General features: G+C 56.2%; 1 protein-coding gene across 9 annotated transcripts in view; it reads left to right on the forward strand.

The window, feature by feature from the left end:
• The window catches only part of LOC310900173 (uncharacterized protein), an 80,220-nt gene extending 62,792 nt beyond the window's left edge, over window positions 1-17,428 (forward strand). For all 9 annotated transcript variants that reach the window (XM_083837674.1, XM_083837682.1, XM_083837678.1 and 6 more), the window contains 9 exons: window positions 755-862; window positions 5,081-5,190; window positions 5,888-5,936; window positions 7,259-7,379; window positions 8,225-8,319; window positions 9,983-10,048; window positions 11,045-11,144; window positions 12,329-12,481; window positions 12,893-17,428. In XM_083837674.1, coding sequence (XP_083693800.1) covers window positions 755-862; window positions 5,081-5,190; window positions 5,888-5,936; window positions 7,259-7,379; window positions 8,225-8,319; window positions 9,983-10,048; window positions 11,045-11,144; window positions 12,329-12,481; window positions 12,893-14,208 — 2,118 coding nt within the window. In that variant the 3' untranslated portion in view covers window positions 14,209-17,428. The remainder of the gene's footprint in view (window positions 1-754; window positions 863-5,080; window positions 5,191-5,887; window positions 5,937-7,258; window positions 7,380-8,224; window positions 8,320-9,982; window positions 10,049-11,044; window positions 11,145-12,328; window positions 12,482-12,892) is intronic.
• The last annotated feature ends 823 nt before the right edge of the window (window positions 17,429-18,251 follow it).

Raw genomic sequence — 18,251 nt, forward strand, 5'->3', positions numbered from 1 at the left:
GCCTGCTGCTGACATTGCCCACCTCGATGCTTTCCCCTGTGTCCCAGCCCTTCTTTTGCACCAGCCTCCTGGAAAAAGAAGAGGGATTTTGGAGGAGGTCGGATAGGTTTAAACCAGGCAGCGTGAACTGATCGCTTGGTGGAACGTGGACCTGCTGTGCTCCGCCTGCGTGAGCACACCTGGTCCTATGGGGTCCCCCAGGCCCAAGGAAATCATCATATCCTAACGTGAGCCCCTGTGGCTGGAGCCTGGGCACATGCAGCGCATCCTTCAGCACCCGCCGTGTCCCCAGGAGCCGGGAGGAGTGCTGCAGTTGGCTTTGCAGTGCAGCTGCAAGGCATTTCAAGGGTGGGATGAATGAACGCGTGGAAAACATTCAGATGTAAGGCGCTTTTTTTTTTTTAAAGTGTTCTTTTAATGGGAGAAGTCAGGGATGGAACAAAAGCTCTTTTTTTCTGCTTCCCATTGAAATTTAATGGTCTATTCAGAGAGGGGGGCCTTACGACAAGAAAAAGGGAAGAGGCATCTGTGAAATCATGAAAGGCGCACACGGAGGCAGGAGGGGGACGCTCAGATATTCATCCCTGATCCCCATCCTTGCTCCAGGGATAGCACACACGGTGTTACCTCGCTCAGGGTGAGAGCCATGCCAACTCAGACCGAAGGCTTGCACAGCCAAGCTGCTCCGCTCCTCAGCCTCGCCGTGCCAGGAAGCTGCAGCACGCTAAGGTTGCACGTGTTTTCCTCCTGGCAGATGTGTCGGCGAGTGTACAAGGGCATCCCGCTCCAGGTGCGAGGCCAGGTCTGGTCACTCCTGCTGGATGTCGAGAAGATGAAGAAGGAGAACGAAGGAAAGTACGAGGTACGGCTCCGGCATGGGCAACGGGAGCAGGTTGGGATTCATGGCGGACGTGGGTATCTCCGTCTCCATCTGTGATGGGTGGGAGGGGTGCGAGGATTCCCAGCGGGAACCTTTTCGGGGTGGGGGGAGCCCAGCCCCCGCGTCCTCACCCACAGGCAGTGAGGTGGTGTGCAGTGGTGGTGGGGCTGAGTCCCTGCAGCGACCTGCTGAGACCTCTGGAAAGGAAAGGCTTCAAATTAGCGAGGGCTGAGAACAAGAGGGGGATAAACTCTTTATCCGTGCGTATGTCAGGCAGGGGTCTGTTGGCCAGCTGCTTTCCTCAGCGTGCTGCTTCCACGTCTTCTGTTGGAAGCGGCTAGCGAAGGTGCTGTAGATGTTACTGCATCTTCAGGGAATGAGAGGGGACAGAAAGCGAAGGTGCTGCTCGTGGTGGTTCCCTGAGCTAAAAGGAGGGATGCGGAGTGGCCACAAGCACCTTGAAGCAGGCGGGTGCCCCGGACCCCTCTGTGTGCTTTAAAACTTCACTTGTGGCATTGTGAAGCTTTCAGCAAGGTCAGAAGCCTTGAACCAGCCTGCGAAGGGGCAGTAGTCAAGAAAGCCAATTACAGCGGAGCGAGAGCAGATCTTAAAGCCCGTGGGGGATTTTTGAGCAGTTTACGACTTAGATGTGCAGCTGGAAGTGCATAGGAAGAGCTGAAACAGCCTCGATTGAAGCAGCTGGTGTGTGTCGTCTTTTATCTTCAGACGTCATTATAGGAGTGCTATCTTGAAAGTTTCTATTAAAAATCAATTTCCATTGTTTCCTCTGCAGATAGGAGCAAAGTCCTACTTGCACTGCTTCCTACCAGAGCTCTTCATGCTGCAGACTTTTCTATGGATTTCTTGGTATCAAACAATTTCTGTGGCGTGTGTTGAACAGCAGTTCAAGTATTGCTTGCTGTATTTTTTTTTAATTATTCTTTACTCCAAATGTCTAGGCTGCTTTACGCTGCCTAGCTTCTTTCCCTAACCTGTTTCACGATTTAGCTTGCATTAGCGTAGCTCAGAGGCCAAGCAGGCTGCCTGGGGGGCCGTGCACACACCGAGCACACCTCAGCACACCCCTAACAGCCCGCGCAGCACCCCGCTGGCTGGCTGCTCGCATCTGCACCACCACCAGCACCACCAGCCGGGCGGTCAAGCAGCAGAGTTTCTTGTGACAGCGAGCAGAGTGTGATGGAGCCACGTGCGGGGCGAGGAGCAGGCTGTCGCGGAGGTGGCTGCTTTTTGGAGGCAGGAGGTTAAGTGCCGCTTCTAGCAGGTTGCGGGCATTTCTAAAACGTCTGCTTGTTAAGCAGGGTGATGCTAATGCTCGTCATAGCTAGTCAAGTGTGGATGTTAATAGCGAAGTGCTGCTGGGATGGAGTCACATGAGGGGGCTCAGGGAGCAGGGGCTGGGATCGCTGCACTAACCAGGGATAATGAAGCTCTCCCAGCATGCAAGTTCTTATCATGCTTCCTCCTGGGAAGCTGTGCCGTGCAGGCAGGGAAGCAAAGCAAACAAATGAAAGTCATGAGGAGTATTCATCTGTGCTCCAGAGAGGGGGGTCTGCCATAAGCAGGAGCTTCAGGGTTAATAGGCTTTGCTGGACTCAGCCCCCCAAAAGCTCATCTTAATCCTCCTTCTCTTTGGTGCCACCTGCCGCCAGTAATTAGCTCTCCATTAATTTGCTCCAGAAGAAGGTCAGGGGCACCTCCTGGAAGAGAGATTTTGCTTTCAGAAGGAACCAAGAGTCAGCCTCAGCCCCTTGTCCTGTAGGGGCTGGCCCCAAGGCTGCCGTATCTCCCTGGGGATGAGCTGGGGCACAAGAAAATCCCAGTGGCCTCGAAGCATCTGCTGCCCCTTGGGGCAGACCCATTGCTGGGGGAGAGCAGGGTCCTGCTGGCTGCAGGTGGCTCTGGAGAGGATCCCAGCACCCTGTCCAGTAAAACCAGGTGGTTCCCTCTCCCTCCTACCTAGCAACATTTTAGGAAGCAGCTGGCCAAGGAGCTGCCCTCTGAGCTATGGGTGCCTTGCTCTCCGTCTCTTCATTGGGGTCCTCTCAGCATAGCTGGGTTTTGCGTTTGGCAGCTGTGCCCAAGAAGCTCTGCTCACACACACGTGCGGCTCAGCACACGCTCGCTTTCCCAAGCAGGTGTGTTGCTTTTTCAAGCCAAGTTTGGGGAGGCTTGAAGAAGAGAATGTCAAAATAGGGGTGGTGGGTTTTTTTCTTTTTTTTTTTTCTTTTCAGGCTTTGAGAGACTCCTGTGCTGTTTTAGTGGGGAAAACGAGGGCCTTCAGCAGGGAACTCTGAACTCAAGTGGTGCAGGGTGCGCACCCTGTCAAGGAGGGATGCAGAGAGCACAGGATTTAAAGCAGGGAAATGATAGCATTTATCAGATCATCATTCTCTTGTCACGTTTCTTATCCTGCCTTGTCTTGTTCAGGCAATAATTCAAAATAATCCCTCCATATACAGTTGCTTTCAAGGTCGGACTTAAATTTCCTACTATTAGCTGCTGTGAGCATCATCTGTGCCCGGCCTCCAGCCGCTAACGAGCTGTGGTGCTCCCAGCATTGGTGTGGCCACCTCGGGAGGTGAGCAGCAACCTGCAGGCCCCTTGTGGCAGGCTGGGAAGCATCCAAAGGAGCTTCTGAGTGGGTGATGAAGTGTCCCTGCAGCTCTGTTACCTTCAGTCCCCTGCTCTCGTGAGGAGGGGATCTGACCCTGGGCTTGCTGCTCATCTCCCGTGCCCCTACCCTGCTGGGGGATCTCAGGCTGCCTGAAAACAGTCACAAAATGTATTGTTTTCATGCACCTAACCCTGGGGATGTTGAAGAAGGAGGGTGTGATCACAAGCAGTACCTAAAGGCTTGCTTAGCAGTACCAAAATGCTCCTTGCCTGCCCGTTCGGGGCAAAACGCAGGGCTGTGAGGGACCTGTGGTGGCATTATCCGTGGAGCACCACAGAGCAGAGTAGTTCAGCTGGAAGAGACCTTCAAAGATCATGGAGTCAAACTGCCTGACCACATCAGGGCTAGCCAAAAGTTAAAGCATAATGATGAGGGTGTTATCCAAATGCTTCTTTGACACTGACAGGCACGGGGCATCAACCGCCTTGCCAGGAAGCCTGTTCCAGTGTTTTGACCACCCTCACGGTAGAGAAATTTTTCCTTATGTTCCATTTGTCCAATCTTGGGACTCCTGAGTGTACAGTTGGTTCGGGTGGGCCTCGCTTTGGTACAAATTTCCTTTTTTTTTTTTTTTTTCAGTGGGCTTCAGTCCTTTCTCTAGGTGACACTGCTTTAAATGATAAGCTGGCATGGGGGAATGCAGGGATCCTCAGTTTTGAGTTTAGCTTCTGTTCTGTACTCTGCCAGTTCCTTACAATTGTTCCAGTGCAAGGCAATACCCCAGAACTGCTTTTCTGGGATTCAGTACAAACTCCTTACAACCCAATGGGATTCTCTTCTGCAGGGGAAGTAGGGATCACTTCCCAGACAAACCAAAGCCTTAACAGTTTGGACTTCATTATGAGCAAGCCTCTGAAGAGCTCAGGGACTTGGTGCTGTGGGCACGCATGTGTCCATGTGCTGGCTACAGGTGTGCGCCTTCAGCGCCGACAGAGCTCTTGGTGCTTCGGGATAGCCCTGAGAGAGAGCGCCAGGCTGGGTGCCAGTAATCCCAGTAAATTTAATTTCCCAGTGGAATTTAATCGTAAAGGTTTTCAACTCTGAAAGCTCCTTGTGTGTGTCTGAAGATGAGCAAGGGCAGGTTTGGGCCTAGTTGCTGTGGCAGCGGGGGTGTCGATTGCGGTGCGTTCACCACAGGCCTCGGCGGTGGGAGCGCTGCAGGCCGTGTGGTGAGCGGGGTGTGCCAGCTCCGTGCTTCGGGGGTCACTTGGGACGGGCGAGACGTGCTGGCCCTCATCCCTCTGTGCAGACACACGTCGTGCTCGGCCACCTCGTCTCTGCCTTGGTGGGGAGGTGAGCTTGTGGCCTGTTGTGGTTGCTGCTCCTCGTCCCTTCACCCCCAGCCTGCAGATCACCGCTCGCTGTCCGGACTGCTCTGCAGCCCCTCTGCACCTCACGGGCTGCCGCTTCTGCTGTGGGCAGATGTTTCTTCTCCTGCCCGGCGGGAGGTGGTAGGCTTACACAAGGTCTGACCCCTTCTTCTCGTCTGCCCCTCTCCCTTCCAGCAAATGAAAGAACAAGCAAAGAGCTTGTCCTCGGAAATCAAGCAGATAGATCTGGACGTTAACCGCACCTTCCGAAACCACATCATGTTTCGGGATCGCTACGGAGTGAAGTGAGTACCGCTTTTGAGGCTTCAAACACCTCTATGGGTATTGGTAAGTTGGCTGCATTGGGGCTGGGTTGAGAGCTGGCCAGGATGGCCTCCAGCCCTGGGGCTGGGAGCAGCTCACAGGAGAGCGGAACCACCTCTGCCTGCCCCAAAAACCACAGGCACAAGGTGAGGCTTGGGCCGCAGGCGTTGAGTTCAGCTGCTGAGTCTCTCTTTTCGGGCAGGTCCCCGCTGAACCATGTTCAGCACCATTTCTGGGGCCTGTTGTGGTGCCTCAGCCCCCAGATATGCTTGGGCTGGAGTTGCGGAAGGCCTGGTTTGGGGTGGTGGGGTGGGTCCGTACGGAGCAGGACGCAGTGTACGCGGCCTCTGCAGTGCATGAGTTTGGAGAGGTTTGGAAAAATGGCTTCGTCACTTGGGTGAGCCACACGTGGCTGACCTAGGCAGACACGTGGTATGCAAGGAGGTCTGCGCTGCATACCTATTCATTGGTGACTCCCTTAGCAAGGAGGGAAGGGAGAAAGGAAAAAACTACTTATAAAAAGGTGACAGCATTCCCCCTGGGATTAAAACACTTGCTGCCTCAGAGGCCTCCAGACGACTAAAAAGCCACCACCGCCACTCCAAACCTGATGAACGGGTGTGTTGAGCACTGTTTGTGTGGGCAGTTCATTTTAGTGTCCTTCTTCTTTCTCCCCAGGCAACAGGCTCTGTTCCACGTCTTGTCGGCATACTCTGTTTATAACACCGTAAGTAGTAAGTTAGTCCAGTTAAAGTGAAAAGCACTGTCCTGATACGTGTATATATAGATCTGGCAGGTGTGTATATGTCAGGCAGAGGCAATCCCAGCTGGAGTCCTACTGCTGGTTTGTACAGACTGCTGCAAGGCTCGCAGGCTGAATAAGCGCAGGTTTCTTCACCCAGCAGTTTCATTCCCTTGTTTGTTTTTTCACCCGGTAAAACGACGCCTCATAGATTTGGTTTGAGCAAGTGCCAGCACAAAACAAGGAATTACTCTTTGGCTTTCCACAAGACTGCTCTCCTGGCAGAGGGCTTGTCTGCCCATCGTGTTCCTGACTTGTCATATGCTGAATAGCATCCTTGTTGAAAATGCTGGTTTGTGACAGCAAACCAGTCACTTTTAGCAGTAGGCAGAACAGTCCTAAATTAGCTGCTGAATGCACTGCCTCCATCCACAGGGGGTCACAGCTACCCCAGGAGGCACAGGTGACTCAGGGTGGCAGTCAAAGGAACAAAGACCCTGCCTTCCCTTGTGCTGCTGACTGGATAAAGGCTTACCAGATTGATTTAATTTTTAACTACTTAAGTGCTTCCATGGCTGAAGGAGTCCCAGGTAGCATTGGAGCCACGTGCTGTTGGGCATCCCCTCCCGTATTCCCAGAATAGCTGTGGGCACCACTAAGGGGCTGGCTTGTGGCTGCTCGAGCCCATTTCTTTTCATCACCAGTAGGTGTTGGTGAGGCTGGTGGCAGTGGGGTGGGCTGGGTCCAGTCCACTGCAGAAGCAGCTGCCTGCTAACTTAACCCCCAGCTTTGGCTCTTTGGCATCGTTAGAATCTTGCATAAACATTCGGAAGGTGCTGTTCAGCAGATGACGCAAACCCAAAAGGCTTTTCAAAGGCCTGGGTCAGAGCTTGGCTCTTGACTTAGGCTGGGAGAAAGAGGGAGAAGTGCTTTGCGTGCTGGTTTTAACCATCGTGTGGAGGCGCCTGGAGATTTTAAAGCCTTGCAGGTGGGACGCTGTAGACCATATGGCAGACTCTGTAGACATATGGGAACTGTAAACTTGAGAATAAACAGTAAAGACCTGGAAATGGGACAGACCTTGAAATAGGACTGGGAGGCACAGGCAGCCTGAGCTGCTCCCAGCCATCCTGGCATAGCAGCATCAACAGCACGGGTCCGGAGGGCACCAGGATCCGTGCTGCCCCATCCCCTGGGTCCTCCTCGTGTGCACCTTTTTGCCAGCAACAAAATCACTGGGATCTGACGGGGTTGCATGGAGAACCACAAGTGGCGTGCGAGCACGTGTGCCCCTTTGGCTCTTGCAGGAGGTGAGCTACTGCCAAGGGATGAGTCAGATCGCAGCCATCCTGCTGATGTACTTGAACGAAGAGGATGCATTTTGGGCACTGGCACAGCTGCTGACCAACCAGAAGCACGCAATGCATGGTAAGGATGAGAGGGATGCAGGCAGCAACACTCCCTGTGGAGGCTTGCTGAGAGGAGGCTGGAGGCCGCTGTTTAATTTGGTCAGGAGAGCCTTGCTTCTCCTTAGGTACTCGTTTTAAAGCAGGTAAAGCTTAATTACATGCCGTCATGAACAGAGTACAGAGCTGAACTCCACTCCAGGCAGACAGGTTCATCAAAGAATGTGGTTTATCGGTACCGGCCTCTAATACTCAGTAATTAACGCTGTTGCAGCGGTGATATCTTCCCTCCAAAGTGCCTTGCCCTTGGCAATCCATTAATTTAAGCTTACAAGTTTTTAAAAAGCCTAACAGAAGTACATCCAAGAGCACCACATAATGCTGGTTTTTGTACGCCATGAGCTATGTGCCCTTACATTTTTATGAAGATGCAATTCCACCAAATGGGCTGTATTATTTTTCTTCAACCACATGAAAGTTCCTTTGATCTTACTTGTGGTTAGAAGTCATCTGTGCAGAGAGGATTATTTTAGAAGTGGAGGGCTAGCCCTTATGGTTTGATAACTCTGGATGGCTTCTGTGAAGGAGCCCCGACAGAGCCTGCTCCGGGTCTGGCCATGCTTTTATGCTCTTTACTAAAGCACTGCTTTATCTGTGATCCTGGGATCTCAGGGCTAGATAGCCTGCTGGAGGTTTGATAAGGCGTGCACCGGGGGCTTGTCAAGTGCATCTCCTTCCAGGTTGCAAGCTTGTGTTGTACCCACACTGGTACGGACACGCAGGGAATGTGCAAAACCAGGCTGCCCCTGTGACCGCTCGCTCCCAGAGCTCTTCTAATTTTTTCCTGTCTTGTCTTTTCTCCTGTAGGTTTTTTCATTCCCGGGTTCCCGAAGCTGCAGAGATTTCAAGCTCATCATGAGCAGATTTTAAGCAAACTGTTCCCGAAACTGAAGAAACACATGGTATCTCTTTGTTATCAGTCTTCCTATACTAATGTTGCATTTTAATGCCAAAGCAATTAGTGTAACGTTCTGCCAAATACATGCACAACTAAGCGTATTTCTAACTATATGGCTGCTTCAGCCACACAGAGGCAAGTGTTTATTAAGTTGTTTTTCCCATGAATCTTGCTCAGGGGAGTGGCTGTCGTTTGCTTGCTGTTTATCATTAGTGCAGGGACTGCTAAAATTGGAAGGCTTCCTGAGCAGAGCCAGGCAGGAGGGCTTAGAGACTGCAGCAGAAGGAGCCGTGGCGTACAGCAGTGAGGCCACACCACCTTACTAGACCGGCTGCGAAGCCCAAAGTGCCATGCTGGAATGTCTGGAGTTTTACTTGAATAATTATTAGCCCCGAGTGCTTTCATTTAACGCTTCCCTGCCCTGCTTTGCTGCTTGAAAGGCAGGAGAATCCCTCCCGATTCTGGAGCAGCATGAGATGTGCTGCGTGTTTCCGTGGCTCGCCGTGTCCAGTTGTGTTTCTCCAGCAGCTGGCACGAGCCCATCTGGTGGCTGGAGGGGTGTCTGCAGGATGCATCGACTGCAGTCCAATGGCTCGGTGACTGTTTTGCAACACCTGCTCCCTTTTTTCCCCCCTCTCCTCCCCCTTTGCATTTGCTTTAGACATTCGGTATTCAGTGGCCAGACTGCTGAAGGCTTCTTATGCTCCCAGGGGGCTCGGTGGCAGGGCTCCAGGAAAAGCCGTTTATATTGCCATCGTCTGAAACAGCTCCTGCTTAGTGCTACGAGCCAGCCTTGGCCGTGTCGAGGACACAGAGCCAGGACAGGTTTTCACTTCATTATAGCCACTGGGGGTAGGGGGGAGAACGGGAGTAACTCAAATCCTAGCCAGCAAGCACAAAAATGCCTTCATTAAGAGACTCCGGTGGTCAGTAGGTGCCAGTAGTGGTGGTTTCCTGGCTGGAGAGCGCAGTGTGCTCCCTGTCAGGTGGGACAACTCTTTGCTTGCCTGGGGTGTCCATGCCAGTGATTTGCCTGTGTGCTCTGTAGCAGTCCTAGAAAGCATTTCCCCCTAATGAACAGCTGTCTGCAGCTGATTTGGGTTTTTTAACACTTGGCAAGAGGCACGGCTCCCTCTCCAGTGCCTCTGCCCTGGCAGAAGGTGTAGCTGCCGGGGAAGTGGAGTTACTAGGTGGGGGCAGCGGGGAGCGAGCAATGGCTTGGCCGTGCAGGTGCGGATTTGCCGGTGGGATGCCTGGGGTTCCTCGTTTCTGTGGTGCTCTGAGAGGCTGGGCTGGGAATTGCTATGGAAACACAACTGGTAATCTCATGGGTTTGGTTCCTGTGAGGTTTTTGTAAATCCCTGGGGTGGAGATTAGGCCAGAAAAGCTTCTCTTAGACGTCCCTCCCCATGGCTGTGGCATGGCTGAAGCCTGGCTGCAGACTTTACTCAGTGAATAAAGAACCAGAGCGGGGCTTCAGTGCTGGCATTTAAAGCAGGGGCCTTTGTGTGAGAGGCAAGAAGCCTGACAAGCCACAGCCAGAACCTGCACCCAGACCCCAGTGTCAATAAATCACCCAGCCCACCCCCAGTAAGCCCCGCAAATCGCTCGAGCTGCCCACAGCCTGCCTGCTGAAACACGGGTCTCTGTTTGTTGTCTCGTCCTAGGACAAGGAGCAGATGACAACGGGGATTTACACGACCAAGTGGTTCCTGCAGTGTTTCATTGACCGGGTGAGGACCCCGTGGGCTGTGTCCTTCTCTGCCACCTGCTCGCACGCTGAACCCGCTTGGTTTTTCTACTAGTGAATTGGGAGGAAGTATCATAATTTTAAGATGGTTTTAATAATATATAAGGTGGGATGTTATGCATGCTCTCAGAAGGCAGGAAATTCAACAAGGGAGAAGCTAAGAATAACCGCCTGTCATTCATGGTGGATGACAAGCAAACTCCGACAGCCCCGCTGCAAATAGCAGCTGGGAGCTGGTCCTGCAGCAGTGCTGGGAGCCTCCCAGCTCGGAGAGCTGCTTCTCCTGCCCACTGGCACTGCTGTGGCCGTGCAGAGGCAATTAACCTCACTTTGGCTCTGGAAACGTGTATGGAGAAGAAGAGCTCGAGGCACAAATCCGAACAAATTGCACTGCAGCAGTTGCACACAAATGAGCAGGCTGTGCACTGGAGACATATGAAAGCATGAGAAAATTACCCTGATTTGTCCAAGGCTAATTTGGAAAGCCCAAGCCAAAACTACCTTACTTTTAGGGGCAGCCTTGTGCTGGCACACGTGAGCATGAGATGGAGGCTGGCTAATATTTAGTACATCTGTGCATCCGCAGTCTCAATTTTCTGCTTCCCTGTCTCCTATAAAACAGAGGGCAGTCTCTTCTTGGGATTGAGCTCAGGCATGGACGTGCACTGCCTTCCTTGTCACTGAAAGCTGTACAAAATGCAGCCACCTGAGTTTCTTAGAATCACAGAATCACCAAGGTTAGAAAAGACCTTCCAGGTCACCAAGTCCAACCATCAAAAGCCAGGAAGTTTAACTTTAAACCAAAACCTTGGATGATAAAATACGTTTTTGTATTATAGACGAGTTCCAGATACCTCACCGGGGTGCATGTTTTGGTGCGAGGGGACGTAGCCGTGCCGCTAACCTCTGCGTTGCAATCCCGCAGCCGAGTGCTGCTGCCTTGGTGCTAACGGGCTGGGTTTGTTTGTGTTTGGAACAGACGCCCTTCACCCTCACCTTGCGGCTCTGGGACATCTACATCCTGGAAGGAGAGCGGGTGCTGACGGCCATGGCCTACACCATTCTCAAGCTGCACAAAAGTAAGTGCCCGGCGCGGTGGGGAGGCGGCGAGCCCCGTGGGCAGCACGGGGATGAGCTGCCACGTAGCCGCCAGCCCGGGAACAGGGTTTGGTGCTCAGCTCAGGTTAGCCCAAGTCAGTGCTGCCATCCAAAGGCAGTTTTTTGTCTCCAGCTGGAGCGTCTTCCTGCGCAGTCGCCACCTTCAGAAAGCTTGAGTTTTGACAGCAAAACCGAGGCGAAGGCTGCTGGAGGTGGCTCACCCTGAACTTGTTTTGTCACCAGTCTGCGTGGGCATGGAGCACCCAAAAGAAAGCAGATTATAACGCGTGGTCCTGAGCTCGCTGTCCTTTACAACTGTCAAAACTAATTCTGGAAGCAAGCAGGCACCCTGAGCTTAGCTACTGCTTGTTTATTGTGGAATCGAGTTGTCAAAAGAAGGGTGATATGCTTCTAAAATGACCAAAACCTGGTTTTCATACGTAATGTCAAGGTAGCGACATTTCTGTCGATACCTTTTGGACTTCGAGGTGAGCTGACGAGCTTCTCTAGAAAGTCAGAAACTGCTCCCACCTACCACCAGGCCTTGCTTTGCAGCCCTGAGAGGTTGTGAGATCCTAAAACTGGGACAGAGAGATGCTGATACTGCGAACTGGGCACTTGTGGGCCTGCAGACAGGCAGTCAGACTGCAGACAGTCTGCTTCTGCAGACAGCCACCCTGCCCTTCCTTCCGTTGAATTAAGAACATACTGCCCCGAAATAAATCTGAAAGCATCGAGTTGGTTTGCAAAGACAGCGTGGGTCGGGTCGGCAGCGCTGCCTGCGGGCATGGGTGGAGGCAGCTCTTGGGTCTGGGCCTGTCTCGTGGAGCTTTTCCTCCTCCTAGAGGCATTGGTGAGAACTTCTAGAAACGGCCCCAAGCTTGTGTCCTGGCCTCCCCCATCACCTACCAGCCCCTGCGTTGTGCTGTTCTCACCGCCAGGAAGGCGGGTAAGAGGAGGGGCAGCACACCCAGCCCTGAGCAGCAGCAGGAGAGGGGCCAGCACCTTCAGACCCCAGCACGGAAAGGGCAGCACAACCCCTGGCTCGACGGGTTTCACGTCTGACCCAGACAAACCAGAGCACAGCAGCTTGTTCTGCTTCCCGAAACAGAGCCCCGGGGTGTGCCACTGCTCTCACCCAGCTGGGTTTTGTGCCCTTCCCCAGAGCGCTTGCTGAAGATGACGCTGGAAGACCTGCGGGAGTTTCTGCAGGAGAAAATTGCCGCTTCGCTGCAGTATGAGGACGATGCTGTCATCGAGCAGCTGCAGGTGTCGATGAGCGAGCTGCGCAAGATGAAGTTTGACCTCCCCCCGCCAGGTGGGCAGAGCCCCCAGCCCCCGACCCCTTGCTGCCATCTCCCCGCGGCCTCTGGGGGCTGTGACCCTCAAGAGAGGGGTGGCCAGCAGCTCGGCTTGGCCACTGCCTTCTCCTTAGCCCTGGTCCCGCTGCGTGCTCCTCCTGGTGCCGCTGTTAGCGGGGGGAAACGGGGCCTTGGGAATGATGGGGGCAGAGCGGGACGCTGCTGGAGGGGCGCTCTATTTATTTAATGTTTATTTTTCAGTTTGACTATTTTATTTCTAACTTTTTATTGCTTTTCCATTTTTATTTATTGCTTTATTTTTAATATTTCTCATTTAATGTTAATATACGTATTTGATTCCAACTTTTATTTTAATCCCTCTTTTACGTCATTTATTCTTTCCCCTGTCTCCCCTCCCTCCAACGCAGCGAAGCCCGAGGAGTTCCCACGCAAACCCCTGGGCCTGGAGCTCTCCCTCAACCCGGTGGCCGTGAAGGCCAACGCGGCGGCCAACGGCCAGAACGGGCTGCTGGGCGAGCGGCCTCCGGACAGGGACGCCACGCAGCCTCCACCCCACAGAGGGCCTCCAGGAGGGACAGCCACCGGCACTGCAGTGGCCGCCAGGACTCCCGAGCAGCTGGGCAGCGACGCCTCCGAAGCGGCCGACGGACGCTTGCATCCCCCCCGGCGCGATGGCGAGGTGGAGGCTCCCGAGGCCGTGCAGCAGCAGCCTCCTCCGCCAAGAGGCGAGGCTCCGGCTTTCCCCACCGGCCAGGAGGCCGCTGCGGTGAGCGGAGAGCCTGCCTCGCACGGCAACCCCCGGAGACCTCGGGGGGAGCACGAGGAGAGCCCCGTGCTGCTCGCCGCCGGCCGCACGAGCAGAGCTGCCTCACCGGCACGGCCTGGAGGCCCGCAGCCTCTGCCCCAGCGCGAGTCGCCCAGCCCTGCTCCCTCCCCGCACGGCTCCGTGGACTCGCTGCACGACCCCAGCGCCTCATCCGGGACTGCGCCAGCCGGGGAGGCTTTGGCACCCGAGCAGCTTTCCAACGCAGACAGCTCGCCGAGGCGGCCGGATCCTGCTGCGCGTGGTCTGCCAGAGGTGGAGCAGGCGTCTTCCCCGCGTGGGGAGGAAGAGGAGGCAGTGGATGCCCTCCCTCCTCCTCTGCCGGCTCAGCACGAGGACTTCCCCAAGGCTGAGCAGTGCGGAGCGGTGCCGCTGACCCAGACAGACTCGAGGAGCTCGGTACCCAAGTCCGCGTCCACGGGCGAGCTCGCCAGCCTGCAGCAGGGCGCGGGCGCAGCGGAAGGACTGGGCTCGGCCGCGCGCCCCCCGCACAGGCAGCCGGGCGGCAGCGTGCCCCTCTTGGCAGAGACCCCGGGGCGCCCCTTCCAGCGGGGAACCGAGGGGAACAGCCCCTACGCCGTCGTAAAAACCACCACTCCCCTGCACGTGGCCCACGCCACGGAGCAAGACTTGTTGAACAGAAAGCAGGTGGCGCTGCCCTTGCCCGAGGCCGGCCGGCCCCTGGCTGCCACCTCCCAGCTGCCTCCTGCCGCCTCCGCCCCGGTGGCAGCAGCTGCCCAGGAGGGCGCCCAGAAACCATTCAATGCACTGAAAGCGCCGCGGCCGCCCCTCAGCCCCAAACCAAAATTATCCCTGCAGGTTGCCAAATCCCTCTCCGAGAACAGCTTCGGCTCAGCCTCTCCTCCCCCCACAAAGCTGCCCAAATCGGTGACGTTTTAGCGGGGCGCACGGGGAGGTGAGGGAGAGGGGCTGGAGCGGCACTGGTCCCGCGATGCCCTCGGCATCGCCCGTGGAGCCGTGCTTTGGTACGAGAGCCCGGGGCAGCCGGAGCTCCAGGAGCCGCCAACAAACTCCGTCTTGGTTTGCACCCGTGGTTTCTTTCCTATGGACAGAAGTGCTTTCATTTCGGGTCGCTCGACGGAACTTGCCAAGCCCCGGGACGCGCAGGGAGGTGAACTCGTGGGCTTTGTTGCTCTCCTGCCTGTCTCCTGAGCTCTAGTGGTGGGTCTGTGGACACAAGGCAGCAGAGTCCGAAATATTTAGCAAGAGAGGCTTTCCTCCCAACTGCCCCGTCCGTCTGGCCAACGGCGTTTCTATTCCTGTAGCAATAGACCTTCATTTCTTTTTCCAGACCCGCGGGAGGCAGCAGCCCCCGGGACGGGGCCGCGGCACGCCTGCTCGGCAGTCTATGCAATTCCCCGCCGCTCCTGGCGAGGGTCCCTTCCTGCTCCCCCCGCCGATGTTCTCCTGGAGGGGAGGCGTTGGCAGCCGGGGCAGGTGAGCCCCTGGGCCTGGGGGGGCTCCGAGCGGCGCCCCCGCAGCGGGTGCCAGGCAGGGCCGTTCTGGTTCAAGTTCTCGAGGGGGCAAGGACAGCGGGGAGGGTCGAGCCGGGCGTGCTGGGAGGCTGCTGAGTGGCCTTCCCCTCGTGGGCGCGGGGCAGCGAGCAGGCTCGCTGCCTCAAACCAGCTGAAGGGGCAGAGGGGCGGCTGCTGCCCTGCTGAACCTGGCGAGGTGTGCGCTGGTAGCTAGTCCCAGCGCCCGAGCTGGAGCCTGCTGCTGCTCTGAGCAGGTGAAGTTTCAGGGTGGAAATGCTGTAGAAGTTAGGACAGGCGAGCACGTCACCCAGAAACCTTGGGTCAGCCCTTCTGGTTTAGCCTAGCCAGAAACTGCTGCCTGAGGAAGGAAAACCTGGGCACGGAGGGGGGGGGAGATGATGCTCCAGAGTTCCCACTTGCTCTTCACGCAGGGGGAAGTCCTGGTGGCCTGTCCATCTCCTCCCCTTCCCCGTGACCACTCGGGATCCAAGCCGATCCTTGCCTCCAGCTCCTCTTTCCCAGCAGCTCTTCTCAGCCCAGGGGGCTGTGGGCACTCACCCTACAAAGGAACGGGGCCAAACTCGTGTTTGCAGCCCTCGGCAGCTGCCTCACCCCTCCAGGCAAGGAGGAGGCTTGAGGAAGGCAGCAGGCAGTGAACTCGAGTCCAAACGTGCTGTATTTTTTGCTGCTTTCCTAAGGCGGTGGCCGCAGATGCCACCTTTTGGACAGCAGGTGGGACCGCTGGCCTGCAAACCCGGGCACGAGCTCCCTCGAAGTCTCAGCAGACCTCGCAGACTGGTTTTCATCCTTTAGGCTGCTTCAAGAACGTAGCCTGAGCCAAAGCCTGCCTGGAAGCCCAGCAGAAAACACCCCCTGAATGCCTCTGGGGGCGGTGATCAGGTTTTTGTGTGTGCGCGCGCGTGTTTGTGCTAGCAGGTAGGAGCAGGTGCTCCCCGGCTGTGGATGTGGTCAGCCAGGCCACAGCGCCCACAACTCCTCCGGAACCCCCTGCTCTGTCGGGGACCCCATCTTCTGCCTCGGCTGAGTCTCCAAACCCACCTGCCCCCCCTCTGGGGGGGCAGGATGAGCCTGGAGCTACCTTGCGGGGGTGCTGGGAGAGGGGTTAGCTCGTCAGTTGAGGTTTGGGAGGCGCTTTGAAGAGAAGTGCTGTGCGAATGCTCCGTGTTGGGATTTTTGAGACACCACAGGTCATTTTTAGGGTAAAGGTGCTCAAACTGGTTTTAAGTTAGAGTATGTTCTTCAGTAACTGTGCAGCCGTGAAACCCAGTCGTGTGTTACAATACCTGGGCAGTATTTCAGGGCAGGAACCCGCTGCCTTTTGCTAGGAGCCGTACCCCGCTGGCCTCTGCAGCCCCAAGGGAAACAAGGAGAAGCAGCCGAGGGCTGCCCCAGTTTGCTTTCTGTCCTCAGCACGCAGAGGTGCGCTTATGTGCAGGTAAGGCCTGGGCCCCTCGTTTCTGACAGCCCTCGCCCATCGGTGTGCGCGCCCTGGTGCACGTCTGCGACCTTTTGCAGTATTCACGTTGAAAAGCTGATTTTAGGGAGCTGGCGCTGCGCGGCACCGCTGCACAAGCTACCAAGCACTGGGGTTTCCCTGCCCTCCGAGCCCCCCGGCTGTAACAGAGCCGTGCAGCAGGCTCTCCAGACATCCCCACGCCGGGGGCAGCCACCAGCGGGGTTCGGGGACCTTTGGGCCAGGCTCGCTGCTCCCACCGGTGCCCCCTGCAGCAGGAAGGCAGGTTGGGGTAGGGGGCAAGCAGCGGCCGTCCCCACAACGTCCCCTTCTGGGCTCAGCCTGGCTCACTTGGCCCTGCCACCACCGAGGCAGCTCTTCCCCAGCCTGCAGCCCCTGTCTGAGGAGCACCTTCAGCAGGCGGGCAGCTTAGCAGCTTCTCTGCCTCTCGTTGCAGATGTGGCAGGTCTGCTCCCTGCTGTGACCTGTCTTAGGGCACCTGCTGCTCCTAAAAGGGCGCTGTTTTACAAGGCCCCCTCCTTTTCTCTCCAATTCCTCCTCAGGCAGCCAGAAAGAGCTCAGCAGCAGCGGCAACGCTTTGCCCCTGCCCCCGGCTCCCAAACCAGCCTCAAGCCCATAGCGAAGCCAGTGGGACCGCGAGCAAACTCAGGAAAGGGCTCCCAGCTCCGTGCCCTGCCAGCCCCGGGGTGGCTGCCACCGCCTGGCGGCCAGGCCAAGCCCCGGGGGCTGCGTTTTGTTCCCTAACTGAGCACTTTGAGCAGCAGCACCAGGGCTGGGCACGGGCCCCGTCCTTCCACGGGCAGCTGGAGGCCGGGGGGGGGTCTCCTGCGTGCACTTTGCTAGCCCTGCGACCGTCGGCTTTTATTTGAATTGCTATTCTTGTTTACAGAGTGGAACGCTTCCTCCTCCGTGACTCCTCCTAATGTATTATAATTATTACTGAAAAACTATTTTTATGTCTGTGCTTTTTTTCTGTTTTTTTTTTTTTTTGTAAGGAAGTTTTTTTGGGGGGGAGAAAAAAAAAAGTCAATCATTCCTTTCTACTCTGATCCCAACAGACTGTACATAGTATTCAGTGCTGTGTTTTACATGGTTGTAATGACGATGGTTAAAGAAGTTTAGCATAAAACCTGTCTCTCTGCGACCTTTCTTGCGGCAGCGAAGCCCCGGCTGGCTTTCAGCTCGGTCCTGTCCCGCGGCGCGAGCCAGGTGCCGGCTGGGAGGGCCAGGCTCGCACGCGGCAGCGCTGGGATGGAAAACCGCTCCGGTTTTGGGTCGGGCTCGGTGTTTCCCTGACGTGAGCACAAGTGGGAGCTTCCGTGCGCGCAGATGGCGGAGACATTTGGCTGGAGCAGATGTCCTGGCTGACAGCAGCGTGGTGAAAGCATCCTGGCTTGTCCTGGCCTCGCGCCTCCGTCCTGAGTCAACAGCCCCAGGGCCTGAGCAAAGCATTACCAGCAGCGGAGGCCAGAAAACCGCTCTTTTCTGTGTAAAGCCTTCCTGTCCCGGCTCGCTGAGCTGACAAGGAGCGCGTCCTGCTTCCAGCCCCCGGCACTGCCCCGCCGCTGGCGGCCAGGAGCCCTGCCCCGGCTCCGTTTCAGCACAGTCAGTGCCAGCCCCGGGGCCGGGAGGGTTTGCCTGGACGCGCTGCAGCTGCCTCCTGCGTCAGGGCTGAGTCACGCTCCTGGCGCTCACGGGGCGTGAGGTGGTGCCCTCGCAGCTCAGCACCCTTGGGGGAAGCTGCGGGGGGCTGGCACCGCTCGCACACGCCACCCCCTTCAGGTCCTGCACTTCCTGCTCTCAGATGCCCACGGCGCTTTGTGCTTTGGGGGTGTCAAGGTCGTGCAGCAAAGGGTTGTGGGTTTTTCTGGGGCTTTGCTGCCCAAAGAGGAGGCCGCTGGGGCTAAGAAACACCCGGAGAGACCAGGCCTGACTGGAAGGACTGCAGTTTT

This window comes from Anser anser (assembly GCF_964211835.1).
Source record: "Anser anser genome assembly, chromosome: 5".
Lineage (NCBI taxonomy): Eukaryota > Metazoa > Chordata > Aves > Anseriformes > Anatidae > Anser > Anser anser.